General features: G+C 42.7%; 2 protein-coding genes across 2 annotated transcripts; one reads left to right on the forward strand and one right to left on the reverse strand.

Annotated features, from left to right (window-relative positions):
- Window positions 1–399: 399 nt before the first annotated feature.
- On the forward strand, window positions 400–3,536 carry crym (crystallin, mu). The gene is made up of 8 exons (XM_076034628.1): window positions 400–695; window positions 1,062–1,194; window positions 1,306–1,368; window positions 1,447–1,548; window positions 1,998–2,181; window positions 2,854–2,975; window positions 3,068–3,152; window positions 3,236–3,536. The coding sequence occupies exons 1-8, from the start codon at window positions 529–531 to the stop codon at window positions 3,307–3,309; spliced, it is 930 nt and encodes a 309-aa protein (XP_075890743.1). The 5' UTR covers window positions 400–528; the 3' UTR covers window positions 3,310–3,536.
- Window positions 3,537–3,789: 253 nt separating this feature from the next.
- Window positions 3,790–9,608, reverse strand: rac1a (Rac family small GTPase 1a). Its single transcript, XM_076034629.1, has 6 exons — window positions 9,300–9,608; window positions 8,296–8,367; window positions 7,814–7,931; window positions 6,932–6,994; window positions 5,648–5,807; window positions 3,790–5,263 (listed from the first exon to the last, which is right to left on the reverse strand). Exons 1-6 carry the CDS (start codon window positions 9,332–9,334, stop codon window positions 5,133–5,135), a joined length of 579 nt encoding a protein of 192 aa, XP_075890744.1. The 5' UTR covers window positions 9,335–9,608; the 3' UTR covers window positions 3,790–5,132.
- Window positions 9,609–16,570: the final 6,962 nt, after the last annotated feature.

The raw sequence follows: 16,570 nt of genomic DNA on the forward strand, positions 1-16,570 counted from the left end.
ATACCAATTTCTGCTAAATATCTTATTTACAAGAGACATTTTCTAGATCAAAATCTATACTTTTTTTTTTTTTTAATTCAAGGCCTTGTTACCGTGACATGTTGGGAAAGACTACAAACCTCCTCAAATCCCAATTTTTAAAACCTAAAACCTAATGTTTATGTTTTGTAACTTTACCACCATGATATACTGTCATTCGTTTTTTAACATTTCTTGTCAACAGTTAAAAACGATGTCAACACGTTGTGTGTTCACATCACACGTGATATGAACACAAAACGAGTTTTGGTCCGTTTAGAGTTAATGTACACGGACCGCCTGTTAGTTATCTTCGGACCTGCCTCCAGAACATGCGATGTCAGCTTCTGCAACATTCAGGAATGCCCACTGTGAAAATTAAATTAGTCACTTGTTTGCTGTTGCTGCTCTTGAACCCAGCTCGGAGCTGGTTGCTCGCTGCTCACTCGAACTTTGACCAACACGAGGAACGCAACTCGTCATCACCGAATCTCTTCTCTGTGCTGTGCCATGGCGGGGCCGCCTGTGCTTCTCTGGGAGGATGAAGTGAAGAGCCTGTTGCACCACAGAGACCTGCTTCCCCGTCTGGAGGACGCCTTGGGGAAGTTCTCCAGGGGGGATCCTGCGGACCTCGTCCAGCCGGTGCGCTCCGTGTTGCCCCTGCACAAACACAACGGGTGGGTGAGGCCTGCTGGCTGCTGCTGTTGCACTGTCACTAGACTAGTTATACTTTAAAAGGAAAACACCATGGCAACCCGTGACGCTTGTTGCTGATACTTTCTAGAGCAGGCATGGGCAAGCTATGGCCCAGGTGCCATATGCGGCCCGTTATTTCATCAATTTTTCAGTGTTTTAAGAGTTATTTCAATAAAGACCGTGGGGCTTCAAAGACATTTTTGGTGTCACGCTTCCATCCATCCATCCATCCATCCATCCATCCATCCATTTTCAATACCTGCTTCTTCCTGAGCTCAAGGTCACGGTAGTGTTGCCAACTTTCATTTAGAAAAATAAAGGACGCCTCCCGCCCACCCCTCTTCTAGAATCTTGCTGTCCATGCCCGCCTACATGGCGAGCAAGGGGCTGCTGTGCACCAAAGTCCTGTGTGCGTACGACACTGTGCCGGGGAGTGCGGTTGTGCTGCTGCTGGACCCAGAGAGTGGCCACACCAAGGCTGTAAGTGTCACTTCAGGATTGCATAACAACTCCGCAGACAGAATAGCTCTCGATAGATGCGACTTATCTACTAACTACTGTCTACTATCTTCACACATCTCCATCCTGCAGATCATGGATGGCGAGGTCATCACAGGCGTGAGGACGGCAGCAGCCTCAGCAATCTCTGCCAAGGTTCGTTTCCAAGGTCTCCTCCAAATCGTATGACGTCGTGGTGACAGTGAGGTTTTGTTTTTTTCTTTTGTCATGCAGCTGCTGATGCCCCCTGACGCAGAGGTGCTGGCCATCCTTGGAAGTGGTAACCAGGCCGTGAGCCATTACAATGTGTTCACCGACATGTTTTCATTTAAAGAGGTAAAGACTCAATCGTGTACTGGCTACAGCTGGTTTTGACATATTTTGTTTCATTTTTTCCAATTAACTTTAAAAAATCCTCTCCATTTTCTTCTCTCCAAGTTCTTCATTAAACTATTGCAGAAATACATTTTTCCTCTCACTTTGTTATCAATTGAGGGCATGTCCTTCTCCCTACTCTGTGACACGGTTTAAACTTGGTTGATGTTGCCTCTGTGTCTGTAGAAGGTCGTGCTTTGGTTTGGGTTTTCTTTGGCACAGAACTTGTGTTTAACGAAAAATAATTAAAGTTGCCAGCCTAATTCGGTCCTTCCTCCACTGTTGCTAAGATGTACAGCAATTTCATTTCTCAGGAAGTACATTAAAAATTCTCAATTGCTTAATTTTTTTGGGAGGGGATTGCGGGTGGGAGGGATACTCGTATAATGTCTCCTGCATTCTCTTCACAGGTGCGCGTGTGGAACCACACCAGACAGGGAGCGGAGCGGTTCAGCCAGTCGGTGAGCGGTCCGGTGACGGTGTGTTCCTCGGTGAAGGAGGCGGTGAGCGGAGCCGACGTCATCGTCACCGTGACCAAGAGTGTGAAGCCGTTGCTCTTTGGCCAGTGGGTCAAGCCTGGCGCCCACGTGGCAGGTAGACAAGAAAGATCTCAGCACTGGAGTTTGTTTGTTTAAAGGTGCCACTGTACATCTTGTTAGTAGATCACTATTTGAGAGCGACGGTAACAAAGTATTCATACTTTGTGACTGGACTTAGATTTGATCTGTACTTTACTTGAGTATCTCTTTTTTTGACAACTTTTTATTTTGACTCCCTATTTGTACACGGATATCTGCACTTTAAATTGGATACTTTGGAAAATCATACTTGTTGCTTTTGAGTTTAAAATATACTAATTCTCTTAAAAGTAATTCACTTATTACTGTAGTTGTTGCTTTAAATGGAGCTATTTGAACTATGCTGTTGTGTTGCTAAATGGAAAACTGGATCATATTTTAGAAGGAAATTACTGTATTTCCGAGTACTTCGGCTTATCAACAAATGTATTGTTTCATTAATTGCAAAAAATAATAATTTTCCTTCAATCATTTTACTTTTTAATTAAGTACCTTGCAGAACCTGTACTTTCTTACTTTCAATTGGGTAAAGAAGTTGAATCAGCACTTTTACTTTTACCAAAGTACTTTTTTTTTGCACATGTATCCATACTTTTACTGAAGTACAGAATGTAAATACTTTTGCCACCTCTGGAGAGCATACAAGATTTGAAGGTATGATGTCACTTCCTGTCCTGTCGCCGTGCAGCTGTGGGCGCCTGCAGGCCGGACTTGCGCGAGCTGGACGACGTGCTGATGAAGGAGGCGGTGGTGTACGTCGACAGCAGAAAGGCAGCAGCAGTCGAGTCGGGCGACGTGATCCTCTCTGAGGTCAGTTTCTCACTCTCCTCACCAAATATATCCACAATGCGTTTCTGCCTACATGAGTTTTGCTTTTGTTGGTGAATATGAATTGTTTTCAGGCTGAGATCTTCGCAGAGCTGGGAGACGTCATAAATGGGACAAAGCCTGCTCACAGAGAGAAGACGACCGTTTTCAAATCCCTGGGTAAGTCAACCTGGATGGAAACTAAAAAAGAGATAAGATTGCGCTGAGTTTGCCTGACACTGAGGTGACTTCTCTCTTCACAGGGATAGCGGTGGAAGATGCCGTCTCTGCCGAGCTGATCTTTGAGCAGTGGAAAGCACGAGGCAGTCACAACTGAAGCTGTGACTTCAGCTTTCTTTTCTCCTTCGACAGCCATATTATATCGCGGCATGAAAACGGCCTCCAGGACATGAAGTCCTTCACTGTGAAGCAGCTTTGAAAATTCAAATGTTACCCAGTAGTGCTGTGAAGGAACACTGCTGAGCCAGTTAAACTGAAGGAAAAGCACCAGTAGTTCTCAAGTTACCCCAAATAATCAAGCCATTATTTTAATATGCAGAAATATTAATGAATATGGGAATATTTCTTGTCTGGTGAGTGGAGACATGATTTAAATTTTCGTTCAGATCATTTAATAGAATCACACTTGCACTACTTATTTCTTGCGAAAATCTTGAAAGAAATTCTAGCTGAACGATTTGAATGTCTGGAATGCAAAATCACGATCTGAAAATGCTACAAAATAAAATGGAGCACTTTTAAACTCTGCAGTAAACTTCCCAAACAGCTGTTTCAAAAGAAGACACAAAACAAAATGTTTGAACTTTTTCTTTTTATTATTTGCTTAAAAAAAGGACTTTTACTGCTAATTGAAATTAGATGAGACCACACTAAAATGAAATCAAGAGAGTGCACTTGCTATTAAAACACTGATGAAAATAAGTTGAGATTTGTCGTGGCTCACTGGGGCACCAATAAAATTTCCTACACCGAGCGTTTGTTGAGGAGTTGCTTCTCGTGGGATTACACCGTGCAAGACAACGCGACTGCATCACTCCAAGCATTCGAGGCCCAACGACTTCAATATGCAGCCCAGTCACTGACAGGGTTTGGAACATCAATATGGAGATTGAACAGCGAGAAAAAACACCAGAATGTCAACGAGCGCTTTTCTCAGCACCGACTATCATGACAGAGACTCTTCAGATTCAATTATTACACATCGCACAACGTTGGACCTTCGACATGGAGTCAGGAAAATACTGTCAGTATTCTGTAATAACTTTGGAGAGTTAAGCAATGGATCCATCTGGAACGCATTAGGGAGGAAAAGAAGAGAACTTCCTGTTAAAGACATCTAGCAGGGACTTGGTTTGAAACGCTAGTTCACTGCAGTCATTTCTACTTCCTTCCAGCGACGAGCTCCAACCCAGTCGCCTGAGGAGGAACCGTTTTCCAAACGACTGCGGGCGGTCGTGCTCGGCTTCAAAAACAAAGTGACGAGAACTAAAAAGTTCTAGTGTTCAACTCGACGCAGTGTGTGGACCGTTGACCGGGGCTTTGGCGACGCCTCCGTCAAGTCAGGTGACGTGTAAACAAAACGGTCAGTCAAAGCAGTTAATGTAAAAGGAGAAATCAACTTCTATTTAAAAACAAAAAAAGAGAGAGAAAAAAAAACAGGTTTTATACTAAGCAAAATTTCATCAAGGCAGCAGGAATCTCGTGTAGGGGAAATAGTGCAGTGTGGTTAATCTTTCTCTCATGAATTTAAAAATGAGGATTACTCCTAGATATAATCACGTTCAAGTAGTGTTTTCTTTTTTCACATATCTAAGAAACCGTTAAAAAAAAAAAAAAAAATCCTTCTTGTTTAAATTCACGCCATTTCCTTACAACCCCCCTAAGGCCAAGTCAACTTTTTCCTATTGATTTGAAAGAAGAAGGCAGATGAAAGCAACCAGATTGGTCAGGAAACCTTAAATCTGCCAAATTCTTTCAGAGGGAAGTCTGACCTACCAGAGCTTCAGTGAGAGAGCGAGAGAAGAGACGTGGTGAACAGATGTTTTTGAGTGGGGTGTGGGGCGGGGGGGGGCCCGACTGAAGGGGAGGAGGAGTGAGTTGTGACCATAACTGGACTACATTCTCCCTGCCGCTCTCTCTTTACAACAATGTGCACTTCCTCTTCTTCCTCTTGACGGGCGGGGGGCACAGCACGGCCCGGATGGCTTCGTCGAACACTGTCTTAAGGCCGCGCTGCGTCAGAGCTGAGCACTCCAGATACTTCACCGCACCTGTCGGTCAGCACAGAGGAAAACACACAACCTCTATCTTTTTTCATTAACATTTATAACAATACAGACATTTCCGTGAGTTTTTCGCAAAATAAAAGCAATATTTCTAAAATTTTGTAAAAGTACGATTGTGATTTGCAGGCGTTTCCATGACCAGTTTTTTATTGCAATATTTAGGTTTCGCGCATTTCTCGGGGTAATGCAAACGCAGCTGGTGACCACGTGACATTAGCAGGATGTTGGCTCTCCAAAAACAATAGTGTCAAACCACCTGATGCTAATTTTAGAAAAACGTTTTCTGTGGCAAAACTTCCCTACAGGTCAAAAGAAAATGATTTTAAAAAGCAGGATGAAATTGTGGTGTTGTGCAGACTCAGAACTGACTTATTTCTTTGGCCATGGCCAGGCCTTGGGGGTAGATGATGGGGGTGAGTTTCTTCTCCTTCAGCTTCTCAATGGTGTCCTTGTCGTCTCTCAGGTCCAGCTTGGTGCCCACCAGGATGATGGGAGTGTTGGGGCAGTGGTGTCTGACCTCAGGGTACCACTGAAGGAAGGACGAAGAGGCAGAGGGTCAGAGGACAGACAGAAGTGTGCTGGAGGAAAACTCAGACGTCAAATCTTAAAAAACACAGTAAAACTAAGGAGAACGTGAGTGCACTTCAGTCCAGGTTGACAGCGCCCATACCACGAGATGTGTTTTCACCTCGTAACTGGCATCCATTGACAACATTATCACCCATGAGGTGATGTCACATGATGGTCTTTGTCATACTCTGATCCAGGCACATGCCCTGCCTGGTTTTATTAACAGTCTTTCTTCACCTTCAGCACAGCACTCTCAACAACACATCTTATTTACAGGTCAAATTCACCAGTGAGCTCAAATGTTGTGCTGTGGTGAGGAGCCAGGCCCTCACATCTGCTGATTTAAGAAACACATTTCAAGTCACTAAAATATTTCACCGTTACTCCAAGTTTTATTGCGCTGCAGTTTCAAAAGGCTGTTTGGACTCTTTCCTCCGTTTTAGAAAATTGTGGATGTATGAATCACAGGCTCGCTGCGAGCCCTCCACCCACTGCAGCTGGCAGAGGGATCAGCGTGCAGCCAGAGGACTATTGCTGCAATAAAATATAAGCATTTCAGGCCAGACATTAATATCGGATTAGTAGGTCAACTCAGCATCCTTGGTTTTGTTTGTGAGCTGGATGATGTCAGTGGCTGAAACAGACACCGCAGGCAATATGGGCTTTGTCACACGATGTGGAAACATGGGAATCTAAAAGTCTGAAACGTATGCAGAAATATTTCGGCAGTGCATCTTGACTTGGTGCAAGAAAAACAGGCGGTAAACGGACGATGAGCAGGAACAAGGAGTTTACTTTCTCCTTGTCTCGCGGCGCTCTTGTTGCAGTCCGAGGTGGTTAATGACACTTTACTGAGCCGCCTTCAGCTCATCCCAGTGACCTCAGACACTGAAGGCAATGTGTGCTTTGTCACACTGTGTGAAAGTATGGGGATCTAAACAAAGTCTGAGTAAGTTCTGCTCCACTGGAGGCGTACACAGTCATTTTTATGCACTGTGTCTGTGATGTAAAAGAAAATAACGGTAACATTAGAATTACAGACATGAGTAGCAGCAGCGATAACAGACAGCGGGTCTTCCTCACCTTGGCACGGACATTCTCGAAGGAGGCTGGACTGACGAGTGAGAAGCAAATCAGGAAGACATCCTGGGTGTGGGGGAGGGGACATGAAAAACAGCAATGACTTAAATTAAATAATTGGACAATATGTAATTCATCAGTTTGTAATGAGATCTTGCAGTGGACATGGAGAGACCAGTCTGAGCTGTGCAGGTTACAGCTGAGAGTGAGTTCCACTTCCAGCTCCCAGCGAGTCCTTGGCACTGAGGCCAGCTTGTTGCAGGGACAAAGAGCACAAACAAGAGCTCCTTTCACTTCCTGCACTCGTCCCTCAGACAGTGTATAGGTACCGTGGAGACAAGGCTCTGCTCTGCTGGCTGCAGAGAGCCCGGCTGCTTAAATCACTCCCAGTCAATGGAGGCAAAGTGATTAACGGTGGCCTGCACTCCATCGGCCGCTTTGTATGCGCATGTTTTTTTTTTAATCCATATATGGAAACCCAGAACATTTGAAATGAAAATCTTGACACGTTGCAAAGAAGCTTTTCAAGGGGAAAACGGTGGCACAGAAACAAAAGGGTCTATGATCGGGAGATTTTGAAGTCACGTGACTAAAACGTCACCCAGGTGAGAGTAGTCTTCTACACCTCAGAATCAATGGTGGCAGTGGACAGTGAAAATAGGACATGGCATTTGTGGAATGACAGGATTTCTTGCCTTGGTACAATGAAGAAAAAAAAAGGTAAATACTGAACTGGAAGGGAAGCAGGAACACAACGTTTCTTCTCTTCTTTTATCAAGGCCACCATGTTGCTATCTGAGCTGGTTAATGACATTTTACTGAGCCACCGTGGGATCGTCTCAATAAACCCGCTCTCTTATTGCACAGAAAAACCCCTGTTCTTACCGTCTGTGGGTAGGACAGAGGCCTGAGCCTGTCATAGTCCTCCTGCCCTGCTGTATCCCACAGGCCCAGGTTCACTGGCTTCCCATCAACCATCACATTGGCAGAGTAATTGTCAAAGCTGGGAAAAGGGAGGTAGAGATTAGAATCCAAAGTACACTGATAATGATGAATGGTAACGGCAATGATAAGGATCACGGAAGTCTAATAAAGCTATTGGCTAAATTGTGTAACTCCCCCCCCCCACCACCACCAATTAAAAAAAACAAACAAACAACCCCCCCCCCCCAAAAAAAAAAAAACACAACAAAACAAACAAAACCAAAACAGGACGCTAACAAAGATTTGATGCAACGAATACATGCAAAGTCTGTTATCTTTGAATCAGGTGAGCTTCGTGCCTTTTACAACCAGAAAACACACCCTTTTTTGTTGTTCACATTACAGTGACTCAATAAAAAGGCGTGTCCGTATGAGTGACTTACACTGTGGGGATGTATTCGCCAGGGAAGGCGTTGGTGGTGTAGCTGATGAGCAGACATGTCTTACCCACAGCCCTAGGAGGAAAAATTAGAGGAAACAAGTAATTTGGAGAGATAAAGATGAGGCACGCTGGCTGCTTCCTGGTTGCTAGGAATGCTGTTCACAACACCAAACGGAAATAGTTTCTCCTTGTATAAAATGTAATCAGGTTTTTAAACATCAGACAGACATGACCTAACCCACTTAAGGGATATGGTGCATTTACAGTCCTAACTACCGCTGAGTAATAACATGATAGATAGTGGCATAGTGCTGTATTGTTATGTATGTACATTTGAGGATTGAGGCCAATAGAATTAACTTTCACAAATAAAATAGAAAGCTGCAACTTTGACCTGACCCTGATGGTGTGGTTTCATTTTAAACCTTATTTATTATTTTGAATGCAACAACTAAAGCCAACATTCCTATCCAAGACACATCCATTCCATCTTCGTTTAATCGCTCTAAAACGCCATTCTACTCTCAAGTTATCTGCTTTTATAAATATATAAAATCAATGGATTGGTTTAGCGCCATTGCATTATGAGACACAAACAATATTTCTGAGAAATGTTCGGTGGATTTCAATATTTTAACAAGTGTAAAGAAGCGCATGGAAGCGCAGGTTCAATGAATCTGTTTTCCAAGCTCTTTTACAAACTTCTACACGGGACAGAACTGTTAGGCAGCTATTTCAGCTAAGATCCTGCGGCGTGTCTGATAAATGGCCCGTCTAGGCACACCTAACCGGAGTATGTCGATCAATCTGTCTGACCCAGCTGGACTCGGGAGCACAACAACAGCTGTCGCACAAGTTGGCATGCTATCCGAGGCTTTTAGCGGCTAGCCAACTGTTGGTAACTGGGTCAGCGACAACTATGTTAACTTTTTACCCGTTCGAAGAGACTCCCGGTGACATTCTAAAACGGCGAAATTCAAATATAAGCTTATGTTTTTGACTCACCCGTCCCCTACTACCACACACTTGATGGCCTGCATTGGACGGCTTCCTCGCCAGCAACCCAGGCAACTCGAACTCGGTTAGCTTAGCAGGCTAACGGCGGCTGAGACAACCACTCCCGCGGCGCTTCAAAGAGGCAAAAACGTGAACTAAGCTAAAGCGGGCGAGCAACACTTTTAACTCTAAACGGGTGAGAATGTTTGTGGGGAACAAAAACTGGTCGAGTCTCTTCTTATTAGCAACACCCGGTGACACTCCAAAGTTGTAATCCAGGCAGGCAACACCCAGGAAAAAAAATACTCTGGAGTTAATTTGAAGGGAAAAAAACGCCCACAGTTGGAAGACTGCAGGTCCACATCCGGTTAGTGAAAGGCGGCTAAACAGCGACACACAGTGGTTATGTACGTCACATGCAACAAGTGATTGACGAAATACTGCATATTGATTCCTGGCAAGTTTGTACAGCCAATGTCCTGACTGAAAGACAGAGACAGAGAACAAACAAACTAAATGATGTTGATTTGAGAACAAATAAAGTGATGTTGATTTGATATATTCCCACAATATTAAACTGAATATAAATATATATATAAAAATCGTGTAAGGGCAATGAGGAAAAGATTAAAGGCAACATCTAGGAAACCATCAATATTCTTGCATGAATAAAAACTTATTTGAAAATATTTTATTTGCGTAGACAAAATGGACAATTATTTACTCGCCGGTTCAGTTCTAATTTAAATAAATTATATGTATTTACCACTAAACAACACTTTTTGTTGATTTTTTATTATTATTTTTTTTTAATTATTAAGTAGAGTATATTTAGAAATTTTTGTTTTGGCTGATTAACTGTGTAAATAACAAAACAAAAGTTTCTGCTTGTTGTCCAGCATTACTCTGTGTTTTGCTCACTGGAATATTCACACATCCAGATAAGATTCAGTCATCAAATGAAATGCTTTACGTGCTACTATTACATTTGAGCATTTTAGGGGTTAGCTGTGACTTACGTTTTTTTGTCATCAATGTTTTAAGATTGGTCAACCTTCCTGCAGTTTTGCTTTAGTACAGGAGAGGGCAGCATTGTCAAGTATTTGTAGTAATAACTGCAAAACATTGCTTCACTCTTAATTGCCAATCCGGGTCGAAAGTGGAAATCAAACAAACATATTTAAACATAAATAAATAAAATCATTCTAACAAAATACACTCATGTTCACTTGCAAATCAACGCTTTGGACCCAACGTAATACTGAGCAATACACACACAATGAGTCAGAGTCATCCACATTCGCACCATATTGTTTTCATTTGGTGTTAAAACACAGAAGAACAAGAAAAGAGGTCAAAAATGGTTTAGCGGGGGATTATGACTCACAACCTTGGCATTTCTTTGCAGGTTTCTGTCTTGTAAGCACCGCCCGTTGATTGCACCACTACCAGCTCTTTCCTGACAAACACTCACAGGCAAACGAGCACACAGGGGAGGCCCGCGCATTAGTAACGCCGACTGTGGATTATGTTATTGGGGGATTTTCCCAGCGAACAGCACATTAATAGGATGAACATCACCATTAGTGCAGGGGGGTAAAAAGCAGAGGAGAGAGATTAATGAAGGATAAACAGGCCTGTCGCCGCACATCTGCAGGGAGGCTGTAAAACGCTGTGGGGCCACGCTGTGGGACATCGCTGTGACAAACTGAGGTGGAGGGGAACATCAGCAGGCGGGACAAATAAAATATATTTGCTATGACAATTTGATATGAGCCAAATGGTTTTCCAGAAACTTTTTAAAGTTAATTAGCCACATTTGTCAGATTAAATGCGTGTATAATGAAAAAAAAAAAAAAAAACTTATCTGCCTTAATATCTTTTGACAAATCAGTCTTGGGACATTAAGACAACTGAACCGATGATCACTGTAAGTTATACAAGAAAATTAATCAAAAAAATTGTGTTGACTCGTGTGACTTTGAGTGTTTCTTCCAGAATAACTTTAACATTTACCCAACTCAGGTCCAATATGAGAATTAAGCCTTTAACTGGACACCAATAACTAATCATCTATACATATGTGGCAAGGCGCAGAGGGCCCGGGCGGGCTTCAAACCCCAGACTCCCGGATAATAGCCATGCTCGCTTAACCATTCGGCCAAAGGGATATCCCATTGGCCATGTAGCCAGGGTGCATGATCTATTGGAGGCATAGTGACAGGACCGCCCGCCACTGTCACACATACATTTTCTACAGTGTGTCCAGTATCTCTGCTGGCTGAGATGTGTAAATTGAATTCTTCCACTTGTTGAACAAGGATGGTCTGAATTTTGTTTTTGTAGCTGTGTCGGGCTAAAACAGGACATCTCTGACCACCATCTGACCATAGTCGAAGCTGGTGATAGAAATTATTCTAAAAGACTTTCTTACCAGCAAGTTGGTTAAAATCTAGCCGTCCTGGGTTTGTGAACTGTCTTTAATTAGATCTAAACTAAACTATCTTGAAACTATCTTGTCCAGAACATGAAATTGCAAACTAGAACTAGAGAAGCATCTGGATGGCATCATCCAGACCGGAAGGTCCTGGAGGAACTTTTTATCTGAAGTCGCTAATTTGAGGAGACATGTAGGCGACTTGTGATTGTCCGTGTCTCTGTGTTATCTTGCTGCAACAACTGTTTTTGATGAGTTCACTAATGACATAAAAGTGTGTTTTTGCAGGACGGATCACTTTCAACGTCGAAGCTCCGTTGGTCACGCTGTCCTCCCCCTCATTCTCAGTCTGCGGACACCTTCCTCCACGTTGTGGTTTAAAAGCCATTTTATCAGATCATTAGCTCTCTGAATAATCACCAAGATTTAATGACCCTTCGCAGCGCACACATTTTGGCCAGCCCTCAGATTGACAGCCTGCAGGCAATCAAAACCAAATGGCATTGAATTGAAAATGCCCTCAGGAGGAGATGAGCGATCACATAATGTGGTTCAGGCTCGACTCAAGTGCCAGTTGCAGGGTGCTGATGTTTAAACACTCCTGTTATCTCACAGTTTTAGCGAAGCGAGGCCAGTAGGTTTGGTTTTGTCTTGCCGCTTTTCTGTACAGGTCAGTATGACTGATCTGGTTTTGAGATGTTCGGTATTATCAGTGGCTCCAACTGCAGCACTTTTTTAAAATTGATTTCTGTAGCTGTTAATTGCATGGGTTGCCGATTGGTTGTTTCGATAACAGAATCACCTTACAGTGTTTTGCTTTGTGTCACAGCTGGATGTCTTGCGCAAGTTCTGCATCCACAGCGGCACTGCATGAACAACTCAGAGAGGCTGTGACCATACCCGTGTTTTCTGGCACACCACTCTCTAACCAGTTTGTGAACTCCCCAGAGAATTTCTTTTTTTTTTTTTTATGTTCTCAGCTTGCTCAACTTTGCAGGAAAAAACATGAAAATCTGGAAATAAGATGTCACAAGTGAGAATTTGAAATTAAAGTTTGACACAGAAGAAAAGACTACAATAAGTACATTGGGTATGGAAATATAGATTTTTTTGGATAACCGAAACTAACATAGTATGACAATTTGTAAGTAATTATTCTGTTTTGTTGTTTGCTTTTTGGGTTATCTGTTCTGTTTTTGTTTTTTCATTGTTACATTATGTTTTATTATCCATTCTGAATTGCCTGCATTCTAGAATTTTGGCTCATTTACAGCTTGTCGGTTTATTAATATGCATCGTCACTTTTTTAATAAACAAATTGGGAAAAAATAAACAGGAAACCAAAAACTCGGACTTTGTAAGACAAGATCAAGATCAACTTTGGGCTAAAGAGGCCCATTTCCTGTTTAGCTATGATTTGTTTGGATAATGAATTATTCAAGATTGCTCCACTGGGGCCTGGGATGGAAGATCTGAAAATGGTCGTACTGGGGGACCTTTAATGTGGATTAATTGGTGGGTTTCAGGCAGCGTGTTTATCTGCAAAAAGCAGCAGATGTGCATCCCTTTCAAAAAGACGCTGTATGACAGTGGGACCATCCAGCTTGCCTGCCTATTAGCCAAGTCATTTTTTATGATGATGTCCGACCAATCAGGCCATGAGTCATCCCTGCGACCACGACTGTGACATGAGTCACATGCTGCTGTTGCTGATGTGACAGGAAGTTTTTGCCTGATCACAGCTCTGTATTTCCTGTCAAAAAGATACGTCCCTTCGCCTTTTCTCTTTTTTCTGCACTTTCTGCTTCTTCTTTTTTTTTTCCAACACAACCTGCTTCATTCAACATTGTGAGGAAGGAAGTGCGAGTTTGTGTCTGCAGAATTTCTCTGCTGAGGTTTCGAGAGGAAGGAATTCCTTCAATCCACGCATCCACGCTCGGCCCAAAGCTTTGCTAGGCGGGAGATTATTAGCACATCTCCAAGAGAAGTAAGTGATAATAGCAGGAGGCTCTCTTTCGCGGCACAAAGGTGACGTAATACTGTAAGTTTAATCGCAGAGCAGAGTCAAGAGACGATTAAGTAGACAGTGAATAATCAGTGTGTCCAATTAAGAATAGTTCAGATTTTCATGCAGACGGCTGAAACATTGAGGTTCTGTGGCTTGGCCTTCACCTCATTATAACAGCATGGGTCAGCAAGCAGGTTAGACGCCTGCAGCATCCCTGCTGAAAAGAAGCCAAGAGAGCCGCTGGATGGTTGGATGGCTGAAAGATGGAAGGATGGATGGATGGTTGGATGGCTGAAAGATGGATGGATGGATGGATGGATGGATGGATGGATGGACGTCTGACTGCCGCTAAAAGGGAGTTGCTGTGCAGAAATCTCCGACATTGAAGTTGTGTATCCAGATTCTCACAGGGGTGCCAGTTTGTGATTGTCTGATGTGAAGAATGTCCCTGTCCAAGCTCAGTGCACGTGATTCTATGGTAGACAGATTTTCTTTAACTGCTCCTGATTCTTTTTTTTTTTTTTCAAAAGTCTGAGATCACTACTTGTCCACAAAAGACCTGGCAACAAACGTTCTTGCTGTGGGAGTGGCTTGCAGTGTGGTTCCTCAGGGAGAGTGGGGCAAGGGATCAGGTCTGTTTGCAGTGATTTCATATAGTCATAAAATGACTAAAATGTGACCATATTTGTCATGGATTAATGATCTTTAGAGAAGAACCCCGAGGCAGAATTTTGTAAAATGTCATCAATCTACTTATTGCAGAGGGGTATGAAAAACTCTGACAATCAACATCTTGGCCGGCTTGTTTTTATCTAAGGTCCAAATCAGCATCAGTTCAGGAGATTAAAAATCATGCAAGGGTGTGCCACTGCAGATCCAAATGCATCAAGATCTGAACATTTGCATAATATTTGAACCCTGGGACACATTTTTATATCAGCCTCTGCATGTTGACTTGTTGCATGTAGCAGATGACGGATGCATTCATGGCAGTGTAGAAATGCTGTTATATATAAAGTTCATAAATGTGAATTTAATGATAACTGCATTTCTCCTAATCCTTGAAAATATAAGTTTGTGTTGCAAAAAATCAATACAATACAACAAAATACAATACAATAAAACTTCAAATGAGTCGAGGAACATGTACACAGTGTATTTATACCACTTGTGTTATAATCAGACATATAAAGCAAGTGGATGGACCAGTGAGGACGATGGACCAGAAGGTCAGGCGGTCCACGTCTCTAATGTGGCTGACATATGGCGCCCCCTAGACCCTCTTGCTCCCAGTCAAATGTGAAGCGCATCCATGCAGTGTTTCTTCTCTGCAGGCTTGTCAGTGTAAAGCAGCGAATATCATTTCAGCGGATGGTACGATGACGTCCGACTCGGGCAAAGTTTACGGGTTAAATATTAATCGGAGTGGCTGAGTCTTTGGTCTTGTGTCATTTATGTTCTTGGCCTATTTTGAAATTCACTTGATGTGCGAGTGTGAGAGAGAACTCCCCTTAAATGAAATTTGGTGTTGCCGGATTGACTTCCGGTGCAGTCACAAGACAAAGGCTTCATTTGTTGAGGCTGGCACAGCTCCCTGTCATTGTGAATAGCTAATGGATTAATTCCGCTGTTACACTGATTGGCTGCACATAAGTGAATTATATAAAGAAGAAAGACATGAACTCCCCCCTACTGGTTCCACTGAAGCTGGAAACTGAAGCGTTTCCTTCTCTGCAGTGTCCGTGCAGCAGTTTGTCACACAGACAGAATTATTCAGAGTACTAAGGAAGTTCTGTTCTTTTCTCATGCAGACACACGCACGCTCGCATGCATGCATGCACACACACACACACACACACACACACATTAATAAAAAAAAAAATAAAAAAAAATCTGCACATTACAGCAGAGTTGGTGAAAGTGGAGATTTGATGGCGTCATCATGTGACACTCCCAGTGCTTCACTGGAGGCTGGCCTTCAGGGCTGTGCGTGTGGAAATTTACGAGAAGAAGCTGCAGATAAATTGTAACAGTCCTTTAAAATTGGTATTTGTTTATGCCCTGAGCATTTTCAGTGGACAAACATCAAACTATTGGTTTTGCTGTCGTTCTTGTTTTTGTAGTATAGTTCTCATATGGTTGTATGTTTCCAATTCGAAGAAGGACATGTAAGTGAAAAGCATAACTATGTGCACATTGTTCCCAGAGAAGGGAGCGCTTGTATGAGCAACATGAGATCGCATCACAAGACAGATGATCTCTGACTTGAACCAAGTGATGCCTAAAGCTCAATAGATCATTGGCTCTTAATTATCTTGGCATTTTGGTTGTTTGATTATTATAAACAAAGGAACATCTCCACTGAATGGAAATGGAAATCTGTAGGCCAAATTTGGACTGGGCTTTCCTGCTTCCAGTAACGCTGAGGTCAGTCCTAGTGTATGAAACAATGGACAAATGCACCAGTTATGTCAGCCTGGCTACGCCGCTAGTGGATGTTACGAAGCAGGAAAAGGTGTTGTTAGTCTGCGTAAAAGGGAGGAAAAACTAAGGACACATTGTGGCCATGGAGCAGTTTCCAGACTTGTTGCATAACAGTTGGAGCTTTACGTAAGTTGGAAGGGAAAATTCAACACATACAAACTTTAAAATTTAATGAGAAGGTTGGATCTTCCTGTTTAACTCCCAGAGGGATCGTATTTGTACTGAACTTGAAGCACAGATCTCTATTATGTATATATATATATATATATATACATATATATATATATATGCGCAAGTAGATTACCTAACATGATGGCTATGCAGTAGGAGGTAGATGACTACATTTGATCA

Source organism: Nelusetta ayraudi, unplaced genomic scaffold, assembly GCF_046127955.1.
Source record: "Nelusetta ayraudi isolate G7.1 ecotype Tasmania unplaced genomic scaffold, CSIRO-AGI_Nayr_v1 ptg000042l, whole genome shotgun sequence".
NCBI lineage: Eukaryota > Metazoa > Chordata > Actinopteri > Tetraodontiformes > Monacanthidae > Nelusetta > Nelusetta ayraudi.